Raw genomic sequence first — 27,164 nt, 5'->3', positions numbered from 1 at the left:
CGATGGGCCCGAGAGGACCGCGCCTGGCGGGCCCGGCATGCAGCCAGCTGCACGCTCCTCGGCCGAACCCAGCGCCTCCTCAGCAGAGGCCATGGGGGCCTCAGAGGGTCAGAGCTGGGGCTGGGCGGAAACTCAGCATGACAGACGCTCTGCTTCTCTGGACAGAGGTCGAGGAGGCAACATTCTTTGTTCACTACCAGGAAAAAGAAGGAGTGGAAGACAGATTCAACGCAGAAGTTACAGAATTTATTCTATTTCTCCAAAAGTTGTTTTCCTGTCTGACTCATATACAAAATCGTAAAGCCTTGACCTTCCTGAGCGTGCTGCACCCACGGCCAGTTCTCTCTGGACTCTAAGTGTCCAGGAAGAAACAACAGTTTTCTTCCAGAGAAGCTGGACTCAGGGATGGGGACCAGCTGCCCGAGGCCTTCCCGCAGGGCCCCTGCCCCTTCCACGGGTGGGATCCTGTCAGAGGGCTACTCCCAGTCCCGACGTCTGTGAGGCCTGCGCGACGGGGCTGACGAAGGACAGCGGCTCAGATCCTGACCACCTGGGCGGCAGCACACGGACTCTGCCGCCCCTCACCGCCTGTGGTCTGCCTCCTGAGGTAGAGTCGGCCGAAGGTGCCCCCCACCTGGCCTTTGGTGAGGCGCCCCGGGTTCACACAGACGCAGCCGAGGATGTCCTGGAGGGGAGGAAAGAGTGACTGTGGGTCTGGAAAGGCTGAAACCATGGGCACGGATGTGAAGAAGCTGGACTCATCTAGGGGTTCAGCCCCAGAGGATGTTATAGAAACTGGAAACAAAGGCAGACGAAAACCATCTTTGGGCCAATGTGTTAATTTATTACAGAAAACTCTGAGTCCCTCTTGTGTCTCCAAAACAAAATAAAGAAGGTGACTCAGCCAATTCCCAAACGTGGAGACAAACTTGCTCTATTGGTTTCACAGCGTGAAAGGTTTACCTCCTGAGGTTGGACTGGCTCTGCTTTGGCAAGAGGAGGTTGATGGGGTACATTCCCCCACGAGAGCCTGAACCTGAACGTGCCCAAGAGCTGCTGGGAGCTCATCTCAGAATTCAGGGAGGGGACAGGCAAGCCCAGGTCACCCGAGGTGGCCATGGGTGAGAACCGTGGTTCGAGGGCCTTCCTAGCTGCCTCCGGGGCTTCCAGGCTGGGCTGCTTGAGCACCATGCCGTGGGTGGGGTGGGGTGGTGGCAGTGGGCAGCAAGGGCGCATCACTTAAGCATTATACTAACAGATTTGTTTTCTACTCCTACCCCTCCCCCAAAGGAACGAGGCCACTGTCCCCACCAGCAGACCCGAGAGGAGTTAAGTGCCAGGGCTCCAGAAAGGAACTGGTTCTGGCATTGCTGGGAAATGGCTGAGTTCAAACCCACCTTCACGAAGTATCTCAGCTCTGATGGGGCTATGAAGACGTCGGGGGTGACGGGCAGCTGAGCGTAGAGGTAGAAGTTCTCGTAGTCGATGGCCATGTCCTCCTGGGGTGGGTAGAGTGGGTAGTAGCTGCAGAGAGGAAGAGAGAGTCAGCAGCAGCGGACTCGGGAGCCGTCCCCAGATGGACTCCTTCTCTGCCGCTGGTTTTCACGCTGTCACACCCTGCCTCTCCCCGCCTCTGTATCTGGGGGACAGAGCAGGCCTGTCATGCCAGGAGGGAGCTCCCTGGTGGGGCCTAGGGAAGGCTGTTGTTGTTCAGTTGCTAAGTCGTGTCTGACTCTTTGTGACTCCAGGGACTGCACAGGCCAGGCTTCCCTGTCCTTCACCATCTCCAGGAATTTGCTCAAACTCATGTCAACTGAGTCGGTGATGCCATCCAACCCTCTTATTCCCTGTTGCCCCTTTTCCTTCTGCCCTCAATCTCTCCCAGCATCAGGGTCTTTTCCAATGTGTTGGCTCTTTGCATCAGGTGGCCTGGCCAAAGGATTGGAGCTTCAGCTTCAGCATTAGTCCTTCCAATGAATATTCAGGGTTGATTTCCTCTAGGATTGACTGGTTTGATCTCCTTGCTGTCCATGGGGTTGCAAAGAGTTGGACACGACTGAGCAACTTTCACGTCCACTGGGGAAGGTTCTTGAAGTCAAATCTGTCCGAGCTCTGTGACTCCAAAGCACCCCGGGCACGGGCAGGTGCCCCACCGGGCGGGCTCACCTCCGCTGGGTCAGGATGTGTCTAAGAATTCGGCTGAACCGGTCTGAAGTTCCAGAAGAACTGCAGAAGGAAGAAAAGCAAGAAACGGAATGTGGAAACTTGTCTCTCGGCACCTGTTTCTCTTTGGGGAGGATTTCTTAAACTAGAGAGAAGTGATGTGGCCAAGGTGTGTGACAGGAAGTTGCCTCTGGGGAAGTTTAAAGACGTATCTGTAAACAGCTCGGTCTGTTGAGCAGGACACTGGGTTGAGAAGGGGAAGAGCGGGAACTCCTTGTGATCAGGCCCAGGCAGGCCGTCATCAGCCCCACACCGTGCGAGAGCACGTGGGGTCTGCCCCTCGAGGGGCCAGCTGTAGCTGGCTGACCCTTGCACCTCCAACCAGAGCCAACCTGCACACACCCATCTCTCCTAACACACGAATGGCTCCACACTCCTTCCCATCACAGGTAATGGAAGAACTGAACCGCTGGGCCTCAGTTCAACAGACCCGGTAGCATCTGATCCCCTGCAGAGTAATACCTTGTTCTGGGAGGGGGCATACCCTCCAGGGTAAATACAGTCACCCCATGCGCATGGACAGCTTGTTTAGGTCACACATGTGGCAAAGGAAGCAAAGTAGATGAATGTCTATGACTAGAAATTAGGGGCAAAGATACGATGGAAGGGACCCCGCAGGGCCTCAAACACCGCAGACAAGTGGTAACAGACACATGCGTGTCCCGCCGCCCCCTGTGGGTGCAGAGAAACTCACTGGCCAAAGGGTTTGGCAGAAAGTGCTGCTCTAGGGACTGCCCGTTTGAGACTCTGCCCAGCAGGCCTTTGGCCAAGGACAGGACCAGGGTCCAGAGGGCCAGAAACTGCCCATGGAACTGGAAGCCCCTTCTCACCTACTGATCTCCTCAGCCCCCATGTGGAACAGCAGGTCGGTGGATGTCAAACCAAAGATCACTCCGTTGATGGAAAGGGTGCAGGGCTCGGACACGAGCCTCACTCGCTGGAACGAGAAGGGCGGGGCAGGTGTTAGTGTGTCGCAGTTAGAAACTTCTCCTCTGGGAAAGTGGGGGGTCCAGAGGGCTGGGGAGACCACGGAAAGTCCAACACACAGTACATAACACATGTGCTTGTGATAAAGAGAAGCTGAGAGTCAGGCCCTCCATCTCCCCACCCTCCACTTCCAGATGGAGCTGGGTGGTCGCCACCGGCACGTTGCACTCGGCTGCCTGCTGTTACGGAGGGGACGCGTGTACCTTTTTGTCCTCTCGAAGCAGGTCGGAGCAGCTGAAGGGAGGTTGTGGGTACACGGGCTCGTGGTGCACGTCTCTCAGCGACGGGACGATGATGAGGTGGGAGCCGGAGCTGGTTTGCAAAAAAAACATGTCAGAAGAAGGAAGATGAACACAGCTCATAGCCGGGTGACAGATTCCAAGTGTCAGGGCATCAGACAAGAGCCTGCTTCCAAGGGAGATGCTCAAACAGAGCTCTTCCATGAGGAGGGGCTGCTGTTTCCCCATGGGGTACTGGGTGTGAGAGACGGGCTGTTCTATCACACAACCACCTCGACGGGCTCAGGACATGTTTTCTCGCAGCTCCGCATCATGTTCTACTGAGAGAGGAAGAGGATGACCGGCAGAAAAAGGGAAGACGAGACAGAGATCTAGAAAATCAGGAAGGACAAGGATGTGACCAGAAATCCTCAGAGCCCAGATGGCACAGTGGTAAAGAATCTGCCTGCCATGTAGGAGACCCGGGTTCGATTCCTGGGTTGGGAAGATCCCCTGGAGAAGGGAATGGCAACCCACTCCAGTATTCTTATCTGGAGAATTCCATGGACAGAGGAGCCTAGAGGGCTGAAGTCCACGGGTTTGGAGAGTCGGACACAGCTGAGAGACTGAGACATCTTCACCTTCCTCAGACCAAGAGCTGAAGCCAAAGTTCTGACTCTTCACACTGGGTGAACAGATGTGGCTTTTAGGTGTCCAGTTGCCTCCCTGACTGGGGGCTCTTCCCTCGGGAGGGACCAGGCAGGCAGGCTGGATCCAGGAGGGGGAGAGATGGTGCATTCTCCCAGAGCTCACGCCCCCTCCCTGCCCCTCCGCCTCACACAGGGAACCAGGGCTGGTTTTTATTCCTCAGCTGACGGTCTGACAAACATGAAAGAGAGATCTACCAGCAACAGCAGAAGCAGAGATGACAGACTTCCCTCTGTGGAGGGTTATAACACAGAAGTGAAGAGAAACCCCGAAACTCTAGGGGCCGACGCTTTATCCTCTCCAGCCACACAAGAGAAGAGGGAAAAAACCCATCTCCTTGATTCCCTCGCTGTCCTTGGCAGAGGGGCCTAAGGTGGAAGGTGTTATTTTGGAGGCATATCTGACATCCGCTGGGCTTCTCTGGTGGCTCAGTGGTAAAGAATCCACTTGCCAAGCAGGAGATTTGGGTTCGATCCCTGTGCATGCTCAGTTGCTCAGTCGTGTCTGACTCTTTGTGACCCCACGGACTCGCCAGTTTCCTCTGTCTATGGGATTTCCCAGGCAAGAATACTAGAGCGGGTTGCCATTTCCTATTCCAGGGGATCTTCCCTACCAGGAATTGAACCTGTTTCTCTTGCGTCTCCAGCATCCGTGCCTGGGGAATCCCATGGACGGAGGAGCCCGGCAGGCTACAGTCCATGGGACCACAAGAATCGTTAACAACTTAGCCACTGAACAACACCCACCACTAGCTTTCACTTCTAGCGCCCTCTCTTGCTTAAGACGAGAAGGCTTCCCAAAGGTGGGCACAGGCAGGTACCCACCTGTGCAGGTATAGGGACACAGCTGCCTCTCACGAGGGATAAAGGTGCTGCTGATGCTCACACACGTGCCACTTGTTTGTCACGCCTGCTCAAAGCGTGAGCCGACACTTCTGCAGCGGAAAATCTGAACCTCGAGACCAAGGGTGCTCTGCAAATGAGTTACTGTCCCTTTGCCACTGAGAAGTTCCCTGTGATTATCCAAGACTACCAATTTGGGTGCTGAAGCCTGGCAAACGAGCGAGGGGTGGCCTGGAGGGGACAGTGTGTGTTCCAGAACCCCGGGGCTCAGTGTGTGATGGACACAAAGAGCAGAGGTGCAGCCGGCCGCTGTTAAGACGTGGACTTGCTCTGTTTCCTCGCAGGAGCTGGCAGAGCAACAGTTAAGGAGGAAACGGGCCTCCTGCTCTGAGTTATACACGGGTTGTAGGGGGAGGGATCCGCGAGAAAATTCCAACTATGCTGAGCATTGCACAACTTCACACATCATGGTGGGCCGGGCCTCGCAGCCGCTCCCTCAAGCTCCGGGGCTCTGCTGGGCTCCCGGGAGGGAGGCTGCACTTCCTCATGGGCTCTGGTTTTCACTGATAAATGGGCTCAGTGCTCTGTACTGCTGACCCCTCAGAGTAAAAATAAATCCCCCCAAAGAGGGCCATTTTTATACTGTTTGGGGAGGGTGGGCAGCCCCTCTCCCCGAGGCGCACTCTGGCTGCAGATGAAAGTGCCTGGTGGTGCTGGGAGCTCACCCCCAGGGCAACAATGCCCGGTCTGTTCTTTGTGTGGCACTGCTGTCAATACCACATGGGGTGAGGAACCAAAAACAACCCCATCTCAAAGGGAAAGCACCCGGCTGGCGTGCGGGGCGGTCCCTGCCTATCCCGGAGGGGACCCAAGGGCTGACAAAACAGGGACACCAGGCCTGCCCCTGGTTTTCAGGGACTTATCTCCTGAGGAGCCTCCAGGTCTGACAAACTCATTCAGGGTCCCAACAACCCTGGGGGTGCAGAGGGAAGACACCTGTCGTGTCACTTGGAGTGGGGGAGGGAGAAGGGAGCGGCAGGCCCAGCTGCAGGCTGTCACACCACACGATCCGAGCCCCCCGATTCTGGGGACGGTTGGGGTTCTCCCCCAGTCCGAGAGGCCTACCCTGCTGGGACGAGAAGGTAGAATGACAGCTAATCATTGCTGGGATCAGTTCTCACCGCCAAGGGCGGAAGACTATACATCTTGTTTCAAAAACCACCGTTGTTCCAGACGTATTTTACACTTAGCCTCAGGAATGTTTGTTTTCGATGAGCTCAGCTCCTGGCAGGCAGATCCCCGGAGGAGGAGATCCACCACCAAGAGCAGCTTCTCTCGAACCCGGGCACTGGAGGGGAGCGACAGGAAATGGGGGTGTCAGCTTCCAGAAAAACTTTCTACTTCTAGCTTAGGCTCTTCCTGGAATAGCGACTTTTCTCTCAAATTAGAACTGCCCAGCCCTCATCACCGCTATGACCTTTCCCAGTCCCATCCCTCCAGTCCCTGGCAAGGGTTCAAAATCCCCACCCTCATGCGTCCCCACCCACGTACGAGCTGTCGCGGGGCGCCGTGAAACCATCGAAGCACTGACTCGGGGAAGGACTTGGGCTCACCCCCCAACTCTCACTCACAGGAGATGTTAGGCCCCCTGGGACTCTGTGCTGTAAGCCATCAAACACTCCCCGGCCCCACCCCGGGAAGATTCCCAGGGAACATGAATTTCTACAAAAGGGAGTAAGAAAAGGAAGGAAATGCAGAAAGAGCCAGGGAAGAGCGAGTCTGGGCAGCCTTGTCCTTTCCAGTGTGTTTATCTCTGTTTTTACAAAGATGCTTCTTCACTCAGGGTCGGCGCGCTTGAAGTGCAAGGGTTCTAGCTGATCTCTGCAGTTCAAAAGGATACAAGGATGGGAACTACCACGACTTTTGAACGGTTTCAGCATTAACGGGGAGCCCTGGAGAAACTCAGGAAATGTAAGGTTCTGCCCAGTATTTTGAATGCTGACCTTCGTGTTCCTTCAATAATTGTTCGGAGACATTGCTTGAAAACATCTTCAAATGAGCTCGTCAGCAGACAGCTCTGCAAGAAAAGAAAGGAGATTTACAGGTTGAATGTTTGGTGTCTGTTCACTTGTAGAGCGCTGGTCAGACGGCCATGGGGGCAGATGCTGGGTGAGGAGCTGAAGGAGATGCAAAGATACACGAGACAAAGGTCTCTGTCCTTTTGAGAACTGAGTCTAGTTGGGAGCAGGCAAGGAGGTCAGGGAAGAATCAGTCCTGAAAGTGAGCCGAGGGGAGTAGGGAGAGCTTTGAAGCCTTTGCTGTGGCTGGTAAACCTGAGAGGGCTTCCCTGCTGGCCCAGGGGTAAGGGATTCACCTGCCAATGCAGGGGATCCCTGGTCTGGGAAGATCCCACATGCCGAGGAGCAACGGAGCCTGTGCTTTTAGAGTGCAGGAACTGCGACGACTCAGCCCACGTGCCGCAGCCACTAAAGCCTGCATGCCCTAGAGTCCATGCTCCGCAACAAGAGAAGCCACTGCAACGAGACGCCTGCACGCCGAAACTGAAGAGCAGCCCCTGCTTGCCCAGCTAGAGAAGAGCTCGCCTGCAGTGAAGACCCAGCAGTTGAAAATTGAAAAAAAAACGAAACAAAGAAACCCCTCCAGAAGGGCCATTTGTGTGTTAAGTTCAAAGGACAGTGACACTCAGGGCCCAGAGCTGTTGCAGCCAGGAAAGGGCTTTCACAGGCACAGCTCCGGGGGACCACGGGCACCTCACCCACCCTCCTGCCCCAGAGCCACACATGTACACGAAGGGGACCAGGACTCAGATATTTGGATCCCCTCCCCAACCCGCCCCAGCTTCCAGATGGCTCTGTACTCTGGTGAAATGAAGCCCTCACATTCAGTACCTTTATTAGACTTGCCCTGCAATCATGTTTTTCTAATCAGCCACAGGGATTCATTTAGGCTGTTACAGATGCAGGATAAACTCCAAGAGATGAAAGTAACAGTGAGGCCTTGACTGAATGCGAGTACCCAGTCTCTCCCTGACTCCAGCCCCAGCCACTTACCTCAACCTGTTCATGCTTAGCGTCCAGGAAAGGGCCAAACTGCAGAAACGAAGGTACCAAAAGAACACATCAGAATTGCACGTGCCTCTGAGTACCCTCACACACCCGATCCTAGCAGTTCTCCGCCCAGGATCCATCTCTCCCTCCAAGGCTGCCTGTACAGGCTGGGACAGGTGGCAGGTGGCGGGGGTGGGATGGTGCCCAGCCATATCACAGGCAGAAGGACACAGCCCCCTGGATGGCCAGGCACTGGGCCGTCACTAGCTGCTTTGTCTCCTATAATGCTGGGTTTTGTTCCCCCTTCAACCCAGCAAGGGCAGTCTACCTCCAAGAAGCAGTACTCTGGGCTTTCAAAAGAGATGAGTCCACAAATGGGAGTAATTAGACAAGAGGTGAAATACTGAAAAGTCAGTGCAGGTGGCAAACCCCTTGGGCTTTTTGATTACGACCATGCACACAAAGAGACTCCCTGGTGGGCCAGGGGCTAAGACTCTGCTCCCGACGCAGGGGGCCCGAGTTCTATCCCTGGTCAGGGAACTAGATTTCACACGCCACAGCTAAAGATCTTGCATGCTGCAACGAAGATCAGAGACCCCACGCACCACAACTAAGACCCGGTGCAGCCAGATAAACAAACGTTAAAACAAAGACCACACACACCTCGCCAAAGAGGGAGACCAAGAACTCAGAAATACTTTTAAGAAGGAGGAGAGTTTGACACTCTTCCTAAAAATTTAGAACCTCATCAGACCTTTTTCTAAGACTACGCCCACCCCATTCTCCCTTCGGTGCCTCCCTAGGTGACCTGTCCCCGGAGGGGCCCTACCAGGATGCAGACGTCCGGTCGGTCGCGGTTGATGATGGTGATCAGGTCGAGCAGGGGGTCAAAGGTGATGCTGTCAGATGTGGTGTACGGCCCACAGGCCACCAGGACCATGAACTGCTCAGAATCTAAGCCGGAAAGGATTGTTAAGGTGTTGATGAGAAGATGCTGGGATGGTGGGAGAAAGGACAATGAGGGCAAGAAGCCTTGGGACTCAATTAAGAGTCCCACATGTGCAACTCAGGGGATTGAAAGGAATGAGACCTCACCCTGCCCTCAAAGAGCCCTCCATGAGCTGCACAGACAGGCAAGTGTGCAAGCAACCAGAACTCCAGAGACGATGGGAGGAAGGTGGGAGTCAGGAGAGAATTGATCGAAGTGACGTTTGCTTACGTGGTTTTCCTCTTAACTTTTTTTTTTTGGTGGTAAAATATATACAACACAAAACTCAACTTTTTGGGGGGCGGGGGGACGTGCTGCGTGGGTCTCAGGACCTTAGTTTCCTGACCAGGGATCGAACCTGAGCCCTCAGCAGTGAAAACTCGGAGTGTAACCACTGGACCACCAGGGAAATTCCTCCTGATCACAGCCATGTTTAAGCCAACATTTCAGTGGTATTGCTGCTGCTGCTGCAAAGTCGCTTCAGTCACGTACGACTGTATTGCGATCCCATAGCTGGCAACCCAGCAGGCTATTCTGTCCCTGGGATTCTCCAGGCAAGAACACTGGAGTGGTATTAGATAAATCCATAATGTTGTGCAATTGTCACCACCTTCCATCTCCACAGCTCTTTCTATCTCGTAAAAATGAAACTCCGCACCCGTTAAACACTAACTCCCTGCTCCCCCTCCCCCAGTCCCTGGCAACCACCTCTATGATTCTGACGGCTCTAGGAACGTCATCTAAGGGGAATCATGTGGTATTTGTCTTTTTGTGACTTTGCTTACACTTGAGAGCAGAGTTTTTGGGGAGCCCGGGCAAGGCAGGTCCCCAACAGCACTGAGGTTTGCGAGCTCAGTGGGAGGGACCATCAGTGTTGAGAGCAGCTGGAGAATTTGGTACATCGAGGGGTCCGGGAAGACCAGCTAGGGGGCAAGGCTTGGGACGGGAGACTCTCGTGTTATGGGGTGCAGGGCCTTGTTTCGGGGTGCCCTTTTCCTCAAAGCATCTGCTTTCCTTTTAGAGAATCCGCCTTGGCGTCCATAAGGTCCTCTCCCCTCCACCTGCTGCCCTATGGAGATGTAAGTTAGGTGCACCGTCCTCCCCAGCCAAAGAGCAGCAGGCATGTACTGGCTTAAGCCATTCACTCTCTCCTCTGGATTCCAGAATCTCAAGGTGAACTATGCAAGGACAGAAAAAAGACAGGCGCTGACCCATCCAGCTGAGGTGCCTGGTCAGTGCAGCCCAGGACTCCCTGCTACCTGGACACCTGGCGTTGCTGAGCCGTGATCCGGACTGTAAGCCTGTTCCGGCCATTGTCCGGGCTGTGTGCTACCTGAGTTTCCCCTAACAAATTCTCTTAAATTAGTCTGAACCAGGTTCTGTAGCTTACAACAAAGCCAATGATCCTTGACTTCTTAACAGGCAGCTTTATTAGCTTCTTATGGTTTTGGTAACAAACTACCACAAACTTGGTGGCTTAAAACAATACACATTTGTTATCTTACAGTCCAAGAGGTCGGAGGTCCTAAAATCAAGGTGTGGGCAGGGCAGCATTCTTTCTGGAGGCTCTGGGGAGAATCCTTTCCTGGCCCCTTCCAGCCTCCAGAGCTGCCTGCATCCTTGGCCCATGGCCCCTCCTCCATCTTCAAAGCCAGAACCTGACATGTCCATCTCTGTGACCCGCCCTCTCCCGCCCTTCCTTATAAGGACCCTTGTGGTTACACTGAGCCCACCTGGACAACCCCCATCTCGAGAGCCTTAACTTAGTCACACCTGCAAAGTCCCTTTTGCCATATAAAGTCATATGTTCAGGAATATATTCCAGGAATGAGGGCCACTGTTAGTCGAGCGTAGCAGTAACTGAACTGAGATAGAGAATTCAAGGAGGAGAGTAATACTGGTGCTGTGCAGAGGGGAGGCGACAAAGCTACATTCAGTTCCAAGGCGCCCAGGAGACGCCGGCCCCAGGTAAACGGTGAGCGCCCGGGGCCAGGTCCATGTATTCTGTGTCTCCACACCCAGGTGTTGAGCCCAACACCTTGCTCACAAAATGTCTATTAACAACTGTTTCAGGGACTTCCAGCAGTTAAGATTCTGCACTCCCAGTGCAAGAAGTTCAGGTTCGATCCCTGGTCAGGGAACTAGAGTCGGCATGCCACAATGCAGCCCCAGTGCAGCCAAATAAATAAATGACTATTAACAAAACAAAAGCAACTTATTCAATTGCTTCCAAAGATTTCCGTGGCACAGCTCCGGCTCCGGGCAGTTCAGCCCTGTCTGTCCCCTTTGCTACCTGAACTTGATTCAACACCAGCACTCCAGTTTCCATAAACACTTACTTCCTGAGAGAATGTGCAAGGTCATAAACTCCTAAATCTTGCTCCCAATTCCAGGCCGCCTCTAAGGATGACCTCACACAACATTAACGTGGAGCGGGTGTTGACAATACAGGTAGCATCAGCTATCTCCCTGCTAATCCTCAACAGCCTACTGCTCTGCTTACAAAAATGCTTGGAATTGTTCTGAAGCCAAGTTTACTGAAATGTTCATCTTTTCTCATCTAGGTTAGCTACCAAGATGGTCTAGGCTTCCTGAGAAATGTATGTAATTTTAAAATAGAGTTTCCTTTTTGGAATAACCTTAGAATTGTAGAAATGTCCCAAACAGAGTCCAGAGTTCCCGTATGTACACCTTTCACCCAGCAACCGCTAATGCTAACATCTTACATAACTAGGGTACATTCATCAAAACGAAGGCATTAATACTGGTATGTTACTGTTAGCTCGTGACTTTATTTAAATGTCACTGGTTTTTCCACTAATGTCCCCTTTCCTTGTCCAGAATATCACATGGCATTTAAAGGAATTCTTTTTTAAATTGGTGCTCTTTACCCTTTTCTTGTTTTTTTCCTTTTCTTCCCCCTTCCCTTTCATTTTTTGGCCGCATGGCATGCAAGATCTTTCCCAACCAGGAATGGAGCCTGTGCCCCTGCATTGGGAGCTTGGGGTCCTAAGTACTGGATAGCCAGGGAATTCCACTGGTTTTTTTCTTTTTCAAAGCAACCTTCAAACACTTGTTCAACATTAGTCTTGAAATGCCAGCTCTTGTGGAATCAGAGCACAGGAGGTAAGGCTGACCAGCCACACAGGCTCAGACCCCTGGCCTTCCACAAAGGGCCCGTGAACCCATGAATCTGCGGTCACCCTGGAGCTCCAGAATGGTTCTCTCACAGCTCCTGAAGCTTTCCCAGGGCCAGAGGAACTGTGCTCCAGACCCTGGCCCACCCTTCTCCACCCGCACTGTTGGCAAATACCCTTGGAAGTCTAGCTCACCTCCATCCTCTTCATCGGGCTGATGGAATGGGAGCGGCACACCCTTCAAACAGGAGAGAAAACTGTGGTGAGGTTTTGCCCCAGGTTCCACCTCTGGTCAGGAACGGGGTGGGCACTGAATGGGGGCTTGTTTGTGGGTGTCTTGCTCCTTGGAGCTAAAAGCCCACAGAGTTGATGAAAGTGGAAGTCACTCAGTCGTGTCTGACTCTTTGAGACCCCATGGACTACGAAATCCATGGAATTCTCCAGGCCTGAATACTAGCGTGGGTAGCTGTTCCCTTCTCTAGGGGATCTTCCCAACCCAGGGATCGAACCCAGGTCTCCAGCACTGCAGATGGATTCTTTACCAGCTGAGCCACCAAGCAAGTCCAAGAATACTGGAGTGGGTAGCCTATCCCTTCTCCAGTGGATCTTCCCGACCCAGGAATTGAACCGGGGTCTCCTGCATTGCAAGTGGACTCTTTACCAGCTGAGCTATTAGGGAAGACCACAGAGTTGATGCCCCTTCCCTTTTCCTCTACTGCTCAGAGTGGCCAAGACAGCCGGTAGCATGAGGTCACGGCTAAACTCAAAACACACCCAGGAAAGAGCAGGAGCAAAACGGGCGACTGCAGGATCAGTGTCCTGCCTGGGAGGGCAGGTGCTGCTACTTCTTCCACATCCCCTGGAAGCCGGCAGAGGATCACCGCAGAGCAGGGGCTGCTAAGCTATGGGCGAATCTGGCTACCGCCTGTTGCTGTAAGTAAACTTTCACTGGCACACAGCCACGCTCTTTGGATAATGGGTTGTTCGTGCCTGCTTTTGTGCTACGATGGCAGAGTTGACATTGTATGAAGACCAAGTCTGTGGAGTCTGAAATATGTATCGTCTGGCCCTTTAGGGGAGCAGTTTGCTAAGCCCTGACCTAGAAGTAGGTCATACTCTACAGAGAATTGAGAAGCGAATCAACAGGCCTTTACAGAGGATGGGCTCCAGGATGGAGAGAAGCCCACACACTGTACCTCGTAGAGTCTGGTGGCAACAAGTTTTCTACCCGTGGTGTTGATTCCTTCCATGACCACCACCTGAAAGGCAGGCAGCAGACAGACTTGGTCAACAGGAGGTCTGGAAGAAGTTACTGTGATAGAGTTACAAGTACTGTCCAGCTACTCTCATTCTGTAATTGTAAGCTTGGGGTGTTTTTCTAGAAAACAAATGAAGGGGGTTATATTAGTGTAATAATAATTACGCTTTACATGGTGATCTCATTTTTACAACATTCCTATAAGGTGAGGATTATCATTTCCATTTCACAGATCAGGACACTCTGGGTTTGGGAGGTTAAGTAACATCGCCAAAGTCATCCGCCCTGCGGGGTGGAGCTGGGGTTGAAACCTGGCAGCAGATCCCAGAGCCAAGGTCGGAGCACACAGGGGACTGGAACCCCCACACTGGCATCCACTCTGGTGCCTGAGCTCCAGTTACACCTCTTGGCATCAGAGGTCAAAAGTGCGGGGCACCTGGCCACAGTTCACTACACACACCAGGAGCAAATAGCATAGCCGCATCCAGAGGGGAGACACACCCCTGATCTCACCTGTCCAGGAAATAGAGAATATTCTTTGAGCTCAGATAGATCCACTGGAATCTGAGCGCCTGAGGAATGTTCCAAATCTCCCTCCAGAATCACTGACTTGTGGTTCAGCTTCCCGTTGCTGTCACAGCCGATCTGGCCCAGCAGGGTGACGGGCTCCTACCGAGATACACAGGAGAACAACAGTCTTTGGGACACAGGAGCTTACAATCTGGTCCGCCCGATGGAGAGCAAAACAGCCCTCCAGTAACAGCGCTCATGTTTTTGGTGGCGCATCACTTTGAGCCCGAGGCGACCACAAGTATCATCACTGGCTCCCAGGGGTGAAAGGACCCTTAAAGGGCACCTAGCCTGTCCACCATCTAATGCCCCAGCCCCTCTAAGTGGCTGTCTGAGCCACAGCATCTCCAGTGAAGGGGAACTTGCGCCCGAGCCCACCGTCCCCACTGGCAGCCCGCTCACCACATATCTCTCTCTCATTTTTTAAGTTCTACCAGCTTATCGCTACCAACCCATCCATCTCCCTCCACCTTCCTCATGCATGCGTGCTCAGTCATGTAAACCCATGGACTGCAGCCCGCCAGGCTCCTCCGTCCACTGACTTTTCCAGGCAAGAATACTGGAGTGGGTTGCCATTTCCTTCTTCACCCATTTCCTGAATAACGGTTAATGACAGCTCTGGTTTACTGGGCTCACTGAACACCAGGCACTGTTCTAAAGGCTTATGTGTATCAACTCACTTAACTCTCACAATAACTGTGAGGTGGATATTATTATTGCATCCATATTAGACATGAGAAAAACCAGCAGCTGAAAGGTTAGATAATTTAATCAACGTCAAACAGTGGGCAAAGTGTGGGTTTGAAGCCCAGATGTTTGGCTCCAGGGCCATATCCTTTAACCACACACCATACCGCCTTGTAACAGGAAGTTCTTCATTAAACTGAGCTGAAATTCCTCTCTCGGTGGCTTCCTCTATCCTGTTCTCACTCCCGGGAGCAAACCGAGGAAGTCTAATCTTTCCCCAAGAGATTGTACAACCCAGCCTCCCCTCCACTACTTCCTCCCAACTCCCCCGAATCTTCCTTATATGACACGGTTTTGCATATCTTCCCCAGCTGGCCATTCTCCTCTGAATGCAAATATGTGACAGAGGCGCCGTAAAGAAACTCTGAGAACACATCTCCCCTTAGCGTACATGCTAGAGAGAAAGCACTGTACACGTGCTAGATTAAAGTATGACGTGGACATTATTCACAGCACCTGATCCCTGATGACAGAGACCAAAGAAGGGGAGAGACCATGAGTCACCGTTTCTGGAAATCCTCACTTTGCTGCTGTTCTCATATCCTGACACTTGAATGCTTAAGGCCCTCAATCTTGTTTACACGCAAGGCTCTAACCCAAGTGCAAAGCAAATGATTTAATCTGGTCACAAAACCAGACAGCACTTATAACCCATTTTACCAAGTTCATCCAAGGTAGATGTTCTAACTAGAAGGTAGACAGTTAGTGAAAAGGAAGCTGGAGGTTGACTTTTCATCATTGATTTAAAAAAACAGTATCAATCAGGAAAGACTATTAGAACAACTCTTACCTGTGCTGGGACTAGAATAGGAGCAAAAGCCTCAATTTTGTAATGTTCCTTGAGTTCACTGCCAAGTTCTTCTATCTTACAGGTCAGAACTGAAATCCCAGAGGGAAAAAGTGTGTTTAAGACATTTTACTTGCCAAGCAGAGAAAACACAGCACCTTGTAAAACACTAAAGTCAGTCATTTCACAGAAGCAGGCAGGGTGCCAAGGACAGCAGCCAGTCTGTAAGCTGCTCAAGCCCGAGCCAATTGCCCAATATTTGGTTGCTGAACCCGGCCTTCCATTTGGCCATGGTCGGGGGGAGGGAGGGGTCACGGATGAGGTCACAGTCCCAAAGTCGGCCTGGATCCCTCCCCAGCCTGCCTCTTACTCAGGTGGTCAGGGGGGTTTCAGGGAAGCCAAGAACAACCCTAAGAGCCTTCCAGTCTTTCCAAGGAAGAAGCCATAAATGTCTCCGCTTCCTTTAACACTCTAATTGGCTTCCTCTACACAGTTCAAGTGGTTGTTACTGGGAAACGGTTATGTGCTTTTTCTTAGCAAAGTGCTTGTGATTTGGGAGAATTATTGAGAGTGGTCATCTCATATCCGTTTCCTAATAGGGGCGCCCAGAGGACATCTGTCAATCAAAGGGAACCTTGAACTTGTTCTACCAGCCTAGCTGACGCTTTGTTACTGATTCAAGCCCCTCCAGGTGGTTTTATACCCTCCAGAATGTCAAAGGGAAAAACAAATACCTTCTCGAATGTCTGGGAGCTTCTGAAACATGTATTTGTAGCTCCCGGTGAGCGGCTCTGGATGTCCCAAGACCTTCAGGCTGAGGGGACTAGCTCCTCCTCTCCCGGACCAAGACACCCCCTGCGCCGAGCCAAAGGAGGTAACCACTTCTCCCCGGTTACTTCTCGAGCTGTATTTCTGAGGGGGAGTAGCGCTGATTGGAAGCAAAAGACATCAAAGTTACCGCGTTCACATCTAAAAGGAGAGGAGTCTAAGATGAGGTTACCTCTTGGAAATTTGGGATTGGAGGCATGCCAGCCTGGCCTCACATTTTATAAATCTAATCAGCTTAATGGGGTTGGACATTCTGGACCTTTAAGGAATTTTAGGAATGAGTGGGGTTGAGGAATACCAAACGTGTTTAGAAAAGCTTAGACACAGAGACACAGTTTAAAAGGTCTTCTCCTGGCTTAAAACTAACAAAGTAAAACAAAACCCAAACTCTGAATTGATTAAGAGCCAGTTTCAAGTACCATTTTCTTCCTTATGCATTTTTAGCATTTGTTAGAATATCATCAGAGCCTCAACTGTGGATAAGCCGAAAGTTGCTCTGTGTACACGTAACACCTCATGATACAGTTCAAGGTAGAAACAGTAACAAAATGAAGTTAAATGAAAGGGAATCAGCTTTCCCCAGTGTCTCTGGAGGTGGACAGGTAATGAATTCCGTCAGCCAGTGAACAAACACTCCCATTCTCCAAGTCTCGATCGGCAAGTTCTCGTCTTTCTCCTCACTCGCTGATAAAGTCCACCTCCGGGGACACACGAGTGTGGCTGATCTGCTTAGAGGACAGCGAGGTCCTCTAAGCCTTTGGTTGTGAACACAGTGCCCCGAGAGGCCTGCTTACAACAGGCTTCATCTGATGCCCTGAAACCCTGCGGGAGCCAGTTCTACGTGGGCACTGTTCCAGTGGGTGCTGCCGGTTCCTCCTTTGCAGAGAGGCTGCAGCAAACGAGCCTGACTAATGACCTCTGTCTCCAGTGCTGCCTCCACCTGAATAATTTAGAAGTTACTTTCATAAATTACGAAGCCAGTTTCTGATGTCGGCTTTACTAGTGTGCATTACAGAATGACTAGGCAGGGCATCTCGACTGCGCCAAGCACGAAGCTCTGTGAGGCGCACATTACAGCCGGCCCTTTAACCCAGGAAGATGCTCACACGGGGTCTGCTGCAAACAGATCTACAAGTTTCAAAGTCTTGCTTGTTGAGAGAACAGAACTGCTGCCATGGTGCTGGCACCTACAAGAACCACTCTGTAACCAGCCATCTCTGTGCATCCAAAGATGCCCTTCTAAGTCTAGAAAGTTCTATTCGGAAGCCAGGGTGAAAACTCCTGAAAGCAGGAGTGGGCCACACCAAAGTCAAATCTGCCCTCGGGATCCACTATCTTTCAGGGGACTTCCCCAGTGGTCCAGGGCCTAAGACTCTGTGCTCCCAATGCAGGGGGCCCGGTTCAACCTCTGGTTGGGGAACGAGATCCTGTAGGCTGCAACCAAGAGTCTACATGCCACAACTAAAGAGTCCACATGCCGCAATGAAGACTGCTGCTGCTGCTAAGTCGCTTCAGTCGTGTCCGACTCTGTGCGACCCCATAGACTGCAGCCCACCAGGCTCCGCCGTCCTGGGATTCTCTAGGCAAGAACACTGGAGTGGGTTGCCATTTCCTTCTCCAATGCATGAAAATGAAAAGTGAAAGTGAAGTCGCTCAGTTGTGCCCGACTCTTAGCGACCCCATGGACTGCAGCCTACCAGGCTCCTCCATCCATGCAGTTTTCCAGGCAAGAGTACTGGAGTGGGTTGCCGTTGCCTTCTCCGACAACTAAGACTAGGCAGAGCCAAATAAATAAATAAATTGAAGAAAAAAAGAAGAATCTGACCCGCTCTGATCTTGAACAATGCTAGCGCTTTTTTTTTTCTTTTGTGTGTTTTGGCCCTGCCAAGTGGCTTGTGGGATCTTAGTTCCCTGACAGGGATCAAACCTGGGACTACGGCAGTGAAAGAGCTGAGTTCTAACCACTGGACTCCCAGGGAGGTCCCTATCACCTCCTTTCTGATGTGACAGAAAGTCTTAGGTTGGCAAGTCTTAAGCTCTGCTTGGTCTAGAAGTGACTCCCGGCAGCCAGTGTCACCCTAACTGGTTCACATCACTGTTCTTTTGCCCCATCCCGATGCGGCAGCACCTAAAGCCCTTTCTTCTCCTCAGCAGAGCTCCCACTACGGAATTCTCTCATGGAACACGTGTCATTTATAGATTTCCAAAAGTCACACGTGATCCCTGTGGATTTATGTGCAGAAGTGGCAGCAGGGATAAAATACCAATGAAGTTGGGGTAGGTTCAGGGACAAGAAAACTCAGCAACTAGTTGTAACCTGAGTGAGGAACAAAGAACAGGTTACGCAACATTATGAACAAAGATACGTGCTTTTCTTTTTAAAAAATAAATACCTAAAAAAAAGAAGAAAGAAAGAAACCAACAACACATGAACTAACAGAAGCAGGTGGAAACCTATTAGCCTCCTCCTGACAAGAGACTCGCAGGCTCCCCAACTTCTGAATAGACAGTTTGTTTTCGGTAGGAGATATCAGTTTCTGAGCTAGGAAATGAGCCCTAGAAAAGAGGGTGGAAAGTGAGTTTCCTTAACTACAGCTAAGAAGCAGTAACTTTCCACACAGGATGAGGGTGGAGAGGGGAGGGAGCAGTCGGCCGTCCAGCCAGTCGACTGCAGAGGGAAACGTCCACCCCTCCTCCTTAAGTCAGGCTGTAGTGTCTGGTTACCTCCACCAGGTAACCAGAGAGAGGGGAGGGCAGGCCTGCTGCCTGACAGCTGAATTATCAGAATGCATACCTTGGAGAGAAACTCGATGGTGAGAGGAGCTGATGGGGGCTCCGAGCAGACACACTCCTCTTTGTGAGGGGGGTTTCTGGGGTGGTGATAGTTCGCTTCTGAGAACCCTAGAAGCAAAACAGGAGAAGGGCCCAGTCACTCTAGACCCAGGTTGCTAAGTGAAGTGCGCATATCCTCAGGAAGAAAGGGAGGACGTGCCCGGATGAAGGGCACAGACTGCACAGGCCTGGGTTTCTTCTGAAGGCCCCATCTTTCAAGCAGAATCTGACTTCAGCAACTGTAATTCAGTCCTCAGCAGTATGCTGTCTCCATTTGGGAGGCAACTATGAAACAAATGCCAACAACATCCCCCCAGAGGACTGCCAAGCAGGCAATCTGTCCTGTCAAATCGCTCGTGTGCTCACTTTCCTTCCCCATCTCTCTGCTTCACCGCAGCTGGGAGTCTGGCTACACAAACAGTTTTAACCTGCACGGACACATTTTCCTGTCAAGGGATGGGACCATGTTACTATTTATTCTGGCAAAGTCTACCACACGTTTTCAGAATTAAAGAAGGGAGTGACTCCAGGCAGATAACACGGGTGAGCTCATACTTGGAGAGTATTTAGCACACGCCTCACTGATGGTCAGTTTTGTTTTCTGAGTGGTTTTGCTCATTAAGAAGAATCCAAAGAGATGCCTGGAGTGGAGGGTGAAACTGGCAAATCCCGAGATCCCTCGCTCCCCAGAGTCTGGGACAACGGACTGTGGCTGAGCAAAGACAAAATCCTCCGCTGGAGGGAAACCAGGCAGCCGGCTAGTTGGCTGGCGTTCCCCTGCCCTTGGGCTCCTCCTGGCTGCGGGTTTAGGTTATGCCACCAAAGCTGCCTACAGTGGTGACTACAGACAGGCAAGGAGAGAGAAAGCAGGATTCGAAACCACCCTTAAGTGGCTGGAATGGAAACTAGATTTTAAAAGGACCCTTCCTTATGTACCACACTTATACAATAGCCATTTAAAAATACTCCTTTCTAGTATTTCAATATTTTTGCAATTGAAAATATTCTAATAGTTATAATCTTAGTTTGAATATGATCCTTCATTGAAGTATTGTATATACTGAGTTTTTTGCTGTATATTAATTCTGAGCATTTCTCCTACTTTGTCAGTCTTCACCCTTTCTGGTAGCTGTGTGGATGGAATTGATACATAATAGTCTACGTAACTACTTCTCTATTGTTGGGTGTATCTGTTTCTGGAGACAACAAATACTGAGGTGCTATCACACACGTAGCTTTTCCTGGAATTTGGATGATTTCTTACGAGAGATTCTTACTAGGAGCGATTACTGGGCCAAACGATGGCAAAGATTTTATGGTTTCAATAGGCTTTTCTCAAACTATTTTTCCCGAAGATCCTTCTAATATATAGGGGGCTACAGAGCTCCAGGTCCATCTCCCAGGATGAAGCAAGAGGACAGGACTCTGGGAAAGAGCAGAGCCTTGGGGCTCAGCCCTCAGCCACGTGGTGAAACCCGACTGTGTCAGCAAACCAGCTCGAGACGTCCCTGAGGTGTGCTCACTCGAAGCAAGCTCAGGAGACTCACTGCTAACACTACGGGCCGGGTTATCCACCCATAACGAGACATACAGAGGGACTGCAGTCTCATACCCTGGGGGGAGCTCATCCTCACAGCACACAGGAACCCAAGTTATAGCCAGATTATTCACTTATTAGAAGCATGACGCCAGCAGCATGGGAACTTCAAATCCCCAGGCTGACACATCTTTCCCTGTCAGGCGGGACATGTGGGGAGCCGGACTACAACCGGAAGATTTATGGTGAGCACGGGGGCAAAAGAGTAGCTGGTGGGACTTCCCTGGTGGTCCAGTGGTTCAGACTCTGCACTCCCAATGGAGGGGAGCCTGGGTTCAGTCCCTGCTCGGGGAACTAGATCCTACATGCTGCAACTAAGACCTGGCACAAAGAAATAAATAAATATTTTAAAATAAAAAAAGAGTAGCTGTCATTGCACAAGTTAAATATTTAATGGTGACAAGCTAAGACCACTGACATACTCACCTCTGCAATATGGGCCCTCCTGCCCCTGGCACTGGTCTGGGTGGGAAAGGCCAGCCCTGGGCTCTGACCCTGTCATCGTGCTGCGCTGATGCCCGAGTTCCCACGTGCTGGGCACTGTTCAAGTCTTTTTCCTGTTTCTACCCCAGATCCAGTCTGCCTCTCCTCTGAGCTCCAGATGCATATTTCAAACTGTTCACTCATTTCAGCTCATCTCTTGGCTATGATTCCATGGCCAAACTTTGATCTGTGTTCGAGCCTCCTGAGTACTTCTGTAGCAGGAATGAGGTGTCCTCAATATGGTATTTCAGCCATCGGAAATGTGTATACTTCAACAGTAAATTAAGTAAATTTGCATCTGATTTATGTATCAGTCTACTGAGAGCTGAGTTACCACGAGTCAGTCCTCCCAAATATGAACAACTCTGATGCTGTGAACATTTTAGCTTTTTTGCTCTCCACAAGCACATTTAAATGACTCACCTTTCCTTCCTTCTTTTTTTTTGGGTGGGGGGCCGTGCAGCGTGGCTTGTGGGATCTTAGTTCCCAGATCAGAGACTGAACCCAGGGCCTTGGCAGTGAGAGCACCAGGTTCTTGCCAGGGAATTCCCTTATCATCTTCTTTGTTACAGTGTAATTTACTTTGATAGATTAAGGCTTGCTCCTTGTTTAAGGATTGCCACAAATTCATTTTCTATAAAGACTATGATTACTGAATACATTGCTTTGGGTTTGGCACTTTACATGTTCATTTAGTTCAAGCCCTCAAGATATTATTCAAGATAATATCACGGGGTATTATCTGCTGGCTATTGGCTTCTTGAGGGCAGAGCACAACCTTGGCTGCTTCATTCACCAGTTCATCCAGTGTCTGGCTCACAGTAGTTGCTCAGTAAGTGAATGAATGAACCCTGATTATGTAGGAAAGGAAATGGCAGTTCAGAGAGAGAAAAGCAGCTCACTCGAGGTCACTTATGTCTTTGACTCAGGCTTTGAGGACCGTGCCCTTCCACTGCTCTACTCCGCCTCCTACCACGGGGCCCAACACATAAACTGGATAAGCAGCAGTCACAGTGCCTCCACCCGCTACAAAACTAGACTCCCACTAAAAAGAGCAATTATGGGGAAATCACACTGACCAAAATTTTATGATATGCTAACTGAAGACAGCAGGATAACTATGTGTCCACAAGGACTGCCATCATGTAAAATCATCTAGCACATGATCGGAAAGGAAGATGCATACGTGGAAATAGAGTAGGAACTGTATGAGTGGCTAATTTTCTCCTTCAGAACTTCAAGTGCTGTGCTGATATTTTTAGAATAAAGAAAAAAAATGCTACGTGTAGAATGCAATTTCCAAACAGGGTACACGCACCTTAGAGGGTGTGGTGTAAGAGTTCAAGAGGGTCTCCTCTTCCTCCTCCACTTCAATTCTAAAAACACTGGTTAAGAGAAACAATAAACTTCCACCCAAAATCTAAGGCAAGGATCGATCAAATAAGAAATCTGAATACTAGGTATATTACTTTAAATTTGAGTTTGTTCTTATGTTTTTTGTGGTTTTCAAAAAATTATTTATTTATTTAAAAAAATTTTTTAGGCCATGCCATGTAGCACGCCAGATTTTAGTTTCCTGACCAGAGATGGAATCCACGTCCCCTGCATTGGGAACTCGGAGTCTTAACCACTGGACCACCAGGGAAATCCCTTATTACTTGCTCTTAACTTACACATGCAACTATAGACAATGAGAAAATACAATATGTAGATTGATACAAGGGCCTTGAGCAGAAAAGGATACAGCTCTTGTATGGAGACAATGTCTCTGGCTCCTGCGTGCCTGAGCCCCTTGTCCTTGGAGGCGCCATGTCGGGTTTTGGATACTCTTTTGCTCAGAAACTGAGGAATAAAAGATAATGAATATATTATTCCATAGTCAAGTAATAGAGGAAGCGTTTCCCACAGTCATGAGGTAATCATGGGCATTTTGAAATATAATCGAAAATATAAAATTCCTCAAAAGAAGAATGAAGATGTACATGATAGACTAAAGACTTAACCTGTCGCTGTTTCTCTGCAACACGTAACAATTCTAATATTAACACCAATTACTTGCTGACAAACTACCACCTGCTGAGCATAGTTTTAGGAGGGACTTACAACCATTCTCAATTCATTCAATAACCATAAAATATACACATCATGGGGACCACTACTGAAGAGGAAACTGAGGTTAGGAGTCATTAAAGAGTTGGTCCAAGCTCACTTTGGGACTGGAATCCAGGTCTGATTCTAAGGTACATACTCTTCTCAATACGGTGCTCCACCTTCCGACAGAGCAGACACGGAAATTTACATTATTAGTTTGCCTACAGTTTCTTCTTACCTCGTGCTCAAAAGAATTCAGGGTCTCTAAGGTAAAGCAGTCTTTATGTGTGCTGGTGCAGAAGGCTATAAGCTCGCTGGCCATTCCCTCTTCATTCTGTCCATACAGAATGCACAATTCTACCACTGTAGGGGGAAATTGGACACATAAGAACTTAGTTCATTTCTTGTGGCTTTCACCTTGAAAAGTGAAAATAATCTTTTATTTATTCAATAGTCATTTATTCAGCACCTACTAGGGACAGGCACTGTTCTAGACACGAGGATATATTAATAGCAGTGAATAACAAAGAGACAAACCCTTGTTCTCACGCAGCTCACTATGGAGAGGAGACAGAAAACAACCAAATAAGTAAAAAATGTATGTTAGCTGGTTAAATGTGTTTTGTAGAAAAAATAAAGCCTGGAGAGGGATCAGGGGGCTGGCAATTTTAAACACAGTGATTAGGGAAAGCTTCATTGAGGGCATGACATCTGAGTAGACTTGGAAGAAGTAAAGGAGTGTGGCAGGCAGTGTTGAGGGGATAGAGCTTTCAGGCAAGGATCCTGAGGGAGAAGCAAGAGCAGCAAGACCTCCACGGCTGGGATGCAAAGAGGAAGGAGGAGACAGAGACAAGCTGAAAGGGTAAAGGGGGTGCAGACTGCTGGCCCCTGTAACTATTCTGAGCAAGCTCAGAAATCACTGGGTGGTTTGAATAGAACAGTAACACAACCTGACTTCCAATGAACAGGGTCACCCTGGCTGCTGTGTTAAGCAGATTGAAGGGGACAAGGGCGGAATCAGGGACCAATGAAGAGAACCATGGCAAAATCCATGGCGAGAGATGACAGTTGCTTGGGTCAAGGCAGTGTCAGTAGAGGAGGGGAGAAGTGGTTGGACTCTAGACTGGAAGCATCCTGAAGGTAGAGCCCCTGGGATCTGCTGACTGGATGTGGGGTGTAAAGAGAGAAAGTCATGAGGATGATGCTGTGGGTTTAGCCTGAGCATCTAGAAGGGGCCAGTTACTATGAACTGAGATGGGGAGGCAGCAGGAGGAACTCTGAGGAGAGGGAGCAGGAGCTTAGCTTCAGACACTGAGGCTGAGATGCCAATCAGACTTCCAGCTGGAGACATGTGGGAGGCAGACTGGCCTGCAGATCAGGCAAAAGGTCTGGGCTGAGTTATAAATCTGGGGACCACTAGCAAACACATGAGATCAGGTGAGATCATCAAGGAGCTGGGGCTTAGAATGCAGAGGAATGTGCAAAGGCTAAGAGGTGGTGGCACGCACATTAGAACACCCAGGAGGAGTGTCCAAGCAGCTAAGAGGAAAATGCATTTTAAAGAAGAGGACCAGATGAATGGCATCACATGCTGCTGCTCATCCAAAGGCGGACAGAAAAACGCATCTGCGGCTTTGGCCAGGTGAAGGTCGTTGGTGACCCTGGGAGGAGCAGTTTCAGTGAAGCGGTGGGGATGAAAAAGCTGACTGAAATGGGCTTAAAGAGGAAAAACTGAAGAAGAGGCCATCATTCTGAGAAGATTTGTTGTAACTGGGAGAAGATAACTGGAGTGGGATGGGGCAACAATGGAGTACTTAGAGGTTGGGGTAAGAGTCACATTCCTAGGCTACTAGGAAAAAATATCTTACGGAGAGAAAACAGAAAATAAGAAAGGGAAGAATTACTGAAGTGATGTCCTTAAGGAGGAGAGAAGGAATGGGATTCAAGACTCAAGTGGAGCGGGTGGCTTTTGCTGGAAATATGGAGAATTTATTCACTGTAATGGGAGGAGGCAAGGAATATAGCATAGACACAGGTCCTTCTATTTTTCTCAGGGAAACAGAAAGTAAGTTCATCAGCTGAGAGTGAGCATGGGACAGAAGATTGTCAAAGGAGGACCAGGTGACGAATGTCTCCCACAGGAGACTCAGAGTGAACAGATCAGGGAAATATGCTAAGATATGTCAGGCAATATTGAGGTCCAGGTGAGGTTAGCAATCATGAAGCACAAGTCTAGAATTCCAACATCACTGCCAATGTGGTCCTACACGAAAAGGGACCAGGAGGCATCTTGGATTGAAGCCTTTACAAACTTAGTTCACACAACTCATTTCTCTTGTTTTGACTCTAGGCTCACCAAGTAAACTTCTGACTATGATTGGTCTTCTCATTCAAGTCTCCTGTTGGGAAGAGAATGCCCTGGACATAAAAATTTAGAGTATTCCAGTCTCTCATAAATTAACGTTTGCATTCTGGTTTTCTATATTAAAAAAGAAGTTCAATGTGCTGATGAAGGGTAAAGGCAGATGCCTGATCATCCTGATTCTAAAACCGGTAACTCCACACCTCCCGAGAGTTTGCTTCCTGACACTGCCCTAGAGCCTCACCAATACAATGGACTACTGGACGTGGGCGCAGGAGATCTGGTTCACAGCCCAGCTCAGGCAATTAACTCTCCTTATCTGTTTCTCCGTGGCTCAGTGGTAAAGAATCTGCCTGCAGTGCAGCAGACATGGGTTCGATCCCTGGGTTGGGAAGCTCCCGTGGAAAAGTAAATGGCAACCCACTCCAGTATCTTGTCTGGAAAATCTCATGGACACAGGAGCCTTGCAGGCTATAGTCCATGGGGTCATAAAACATTTTGACACACCTAGCCTCTAAACAACAACAACAATAGGTTTCTCCACCTGTAAACTTTGTCAGCAACAGCTGCTAAGCTCCTTAAAGTTCCTTGCAAAGCTAAAATTTAATTTTAGGAACCCAGGACAGGGACTCTTATTTGCACAGACCACCAACAGTTTTGATGAGAAGTGATGGATCAGCAGAAGTTAAGGTGTAGGCTGGAAAGGGAGGAGCCAGGAATAAAAAGCTACATTTCAAAATCCCAACATCTCTTGCTTTTCTGTTGGGCTTTAAACATTTTCCTAATTCTGTGCAACTGCGCTGACTGAAAACCATTCTTCACATTCTTATTTTTCAGTTGGGATCCAAGCAGTACCCTGTGAGCATTTCAAAGTTTCAAACTCAGTTTCACTCATCTCACAAACACCGACAAGCCCCATCTAGGGGAGGTGAACCTCGGAATAGAGCAGGGAGGGGGTGGACCTGGGCTGGGGACCAGAGAGGGGGCAAGGAACTCACATTTCTCAATCACAGCCTCCTCGCATTCTAGGCCGAAGATCTGCAACTCCTCCACCAAGAGCTGGGCGGACACAGCCATGATGACCCAGGAGGGGGACCGGGGCCGGGCCCACCCTAGCTCCGATCTGACGCCAAGAAACCCACAAGCCTGGAGATCGATGAGCAGAACGAGGTCCCTCTGATCCTTTCACCCTCCGAGGGCCTGAGGCGGGGAGTGACCAAATGGCCCAAGACCTCAGGCGGTCAGAAGGGCCCAGTCGTCAGTCACGGAGAAACACTATTTCCTTCTTTTTTTGGAAGCCCTCAAACGCCTAGAGAAAGAAAACAGAAAGCTTGAGAAGTTCGCTCCCCTGGAACGTCCTGCTTCCTAAAAGCCACTGCAGAACTTCTCAGTGATGGGAGCAAAACAGAGTAGCCCGGAAAAACCCGCCAAATGCTTT

General features: G+C 50.1%; 1 protein-coding gene across 2 annotated transcripts; it reads right to left on the bottom strand.

Annotated features, from left to right (window-relative positions):
• Window positions 1-224: 224 nt before the first annotated feature.
• Window positions 225-27,164, bottom strand: POLA2 (DNA polymerase alpha 2, accessory subunit). Of its 2 annotated transcripts, NM_001024542.2 has the most exon segments (18): window positions 225-685; window positions 1,398-1,524; window positions 2,167-2,226; window positions 3,054-3,160; window positions 3,414-3,522; window positions 6,982-7,055; window positions 8,050-8,088; window positions 8,876-9,000; window positions 12,367-12,409; window positions 13,368-13,430; window positions 13,943-14,098; window positions 15,537-15,625; window positions 16,268-16,461; window positions 19,156-19,262; window positions 22,592-22,649; window positions 23,018-23,115; window positions 23,603-23,727; window positions 26,725-27,152. In NM_001024542.2, coding segments are annotated over 18 exon segments (1,803 nt in total). In that variant the 5' UTR covers window positions 26,804-27,152; the 3' UTR covers window positions 225-535.

The sequence above is a fragment of the Bos taurus genome, chromosome 29 (assembly GCF_002263795.3).
Source record: "Bos taurus isolate L1 Dominette 01449 registration number 42190680 breed Hereford chromosome 29, ARS-UCD2.0, whole genome shotgun sequence".
NCBI classification, from domain to species: domain Eukaryota; kingdom Metazoa; phylum Chordata; class Mammalia; order Artiodactyla; family Bovidae; genus Bos; species Bos taurus.
Note: the sequence above shows the minus strand (reverse complement) of the source record. Positions and strands in the feature narration are given on the sequence as shown.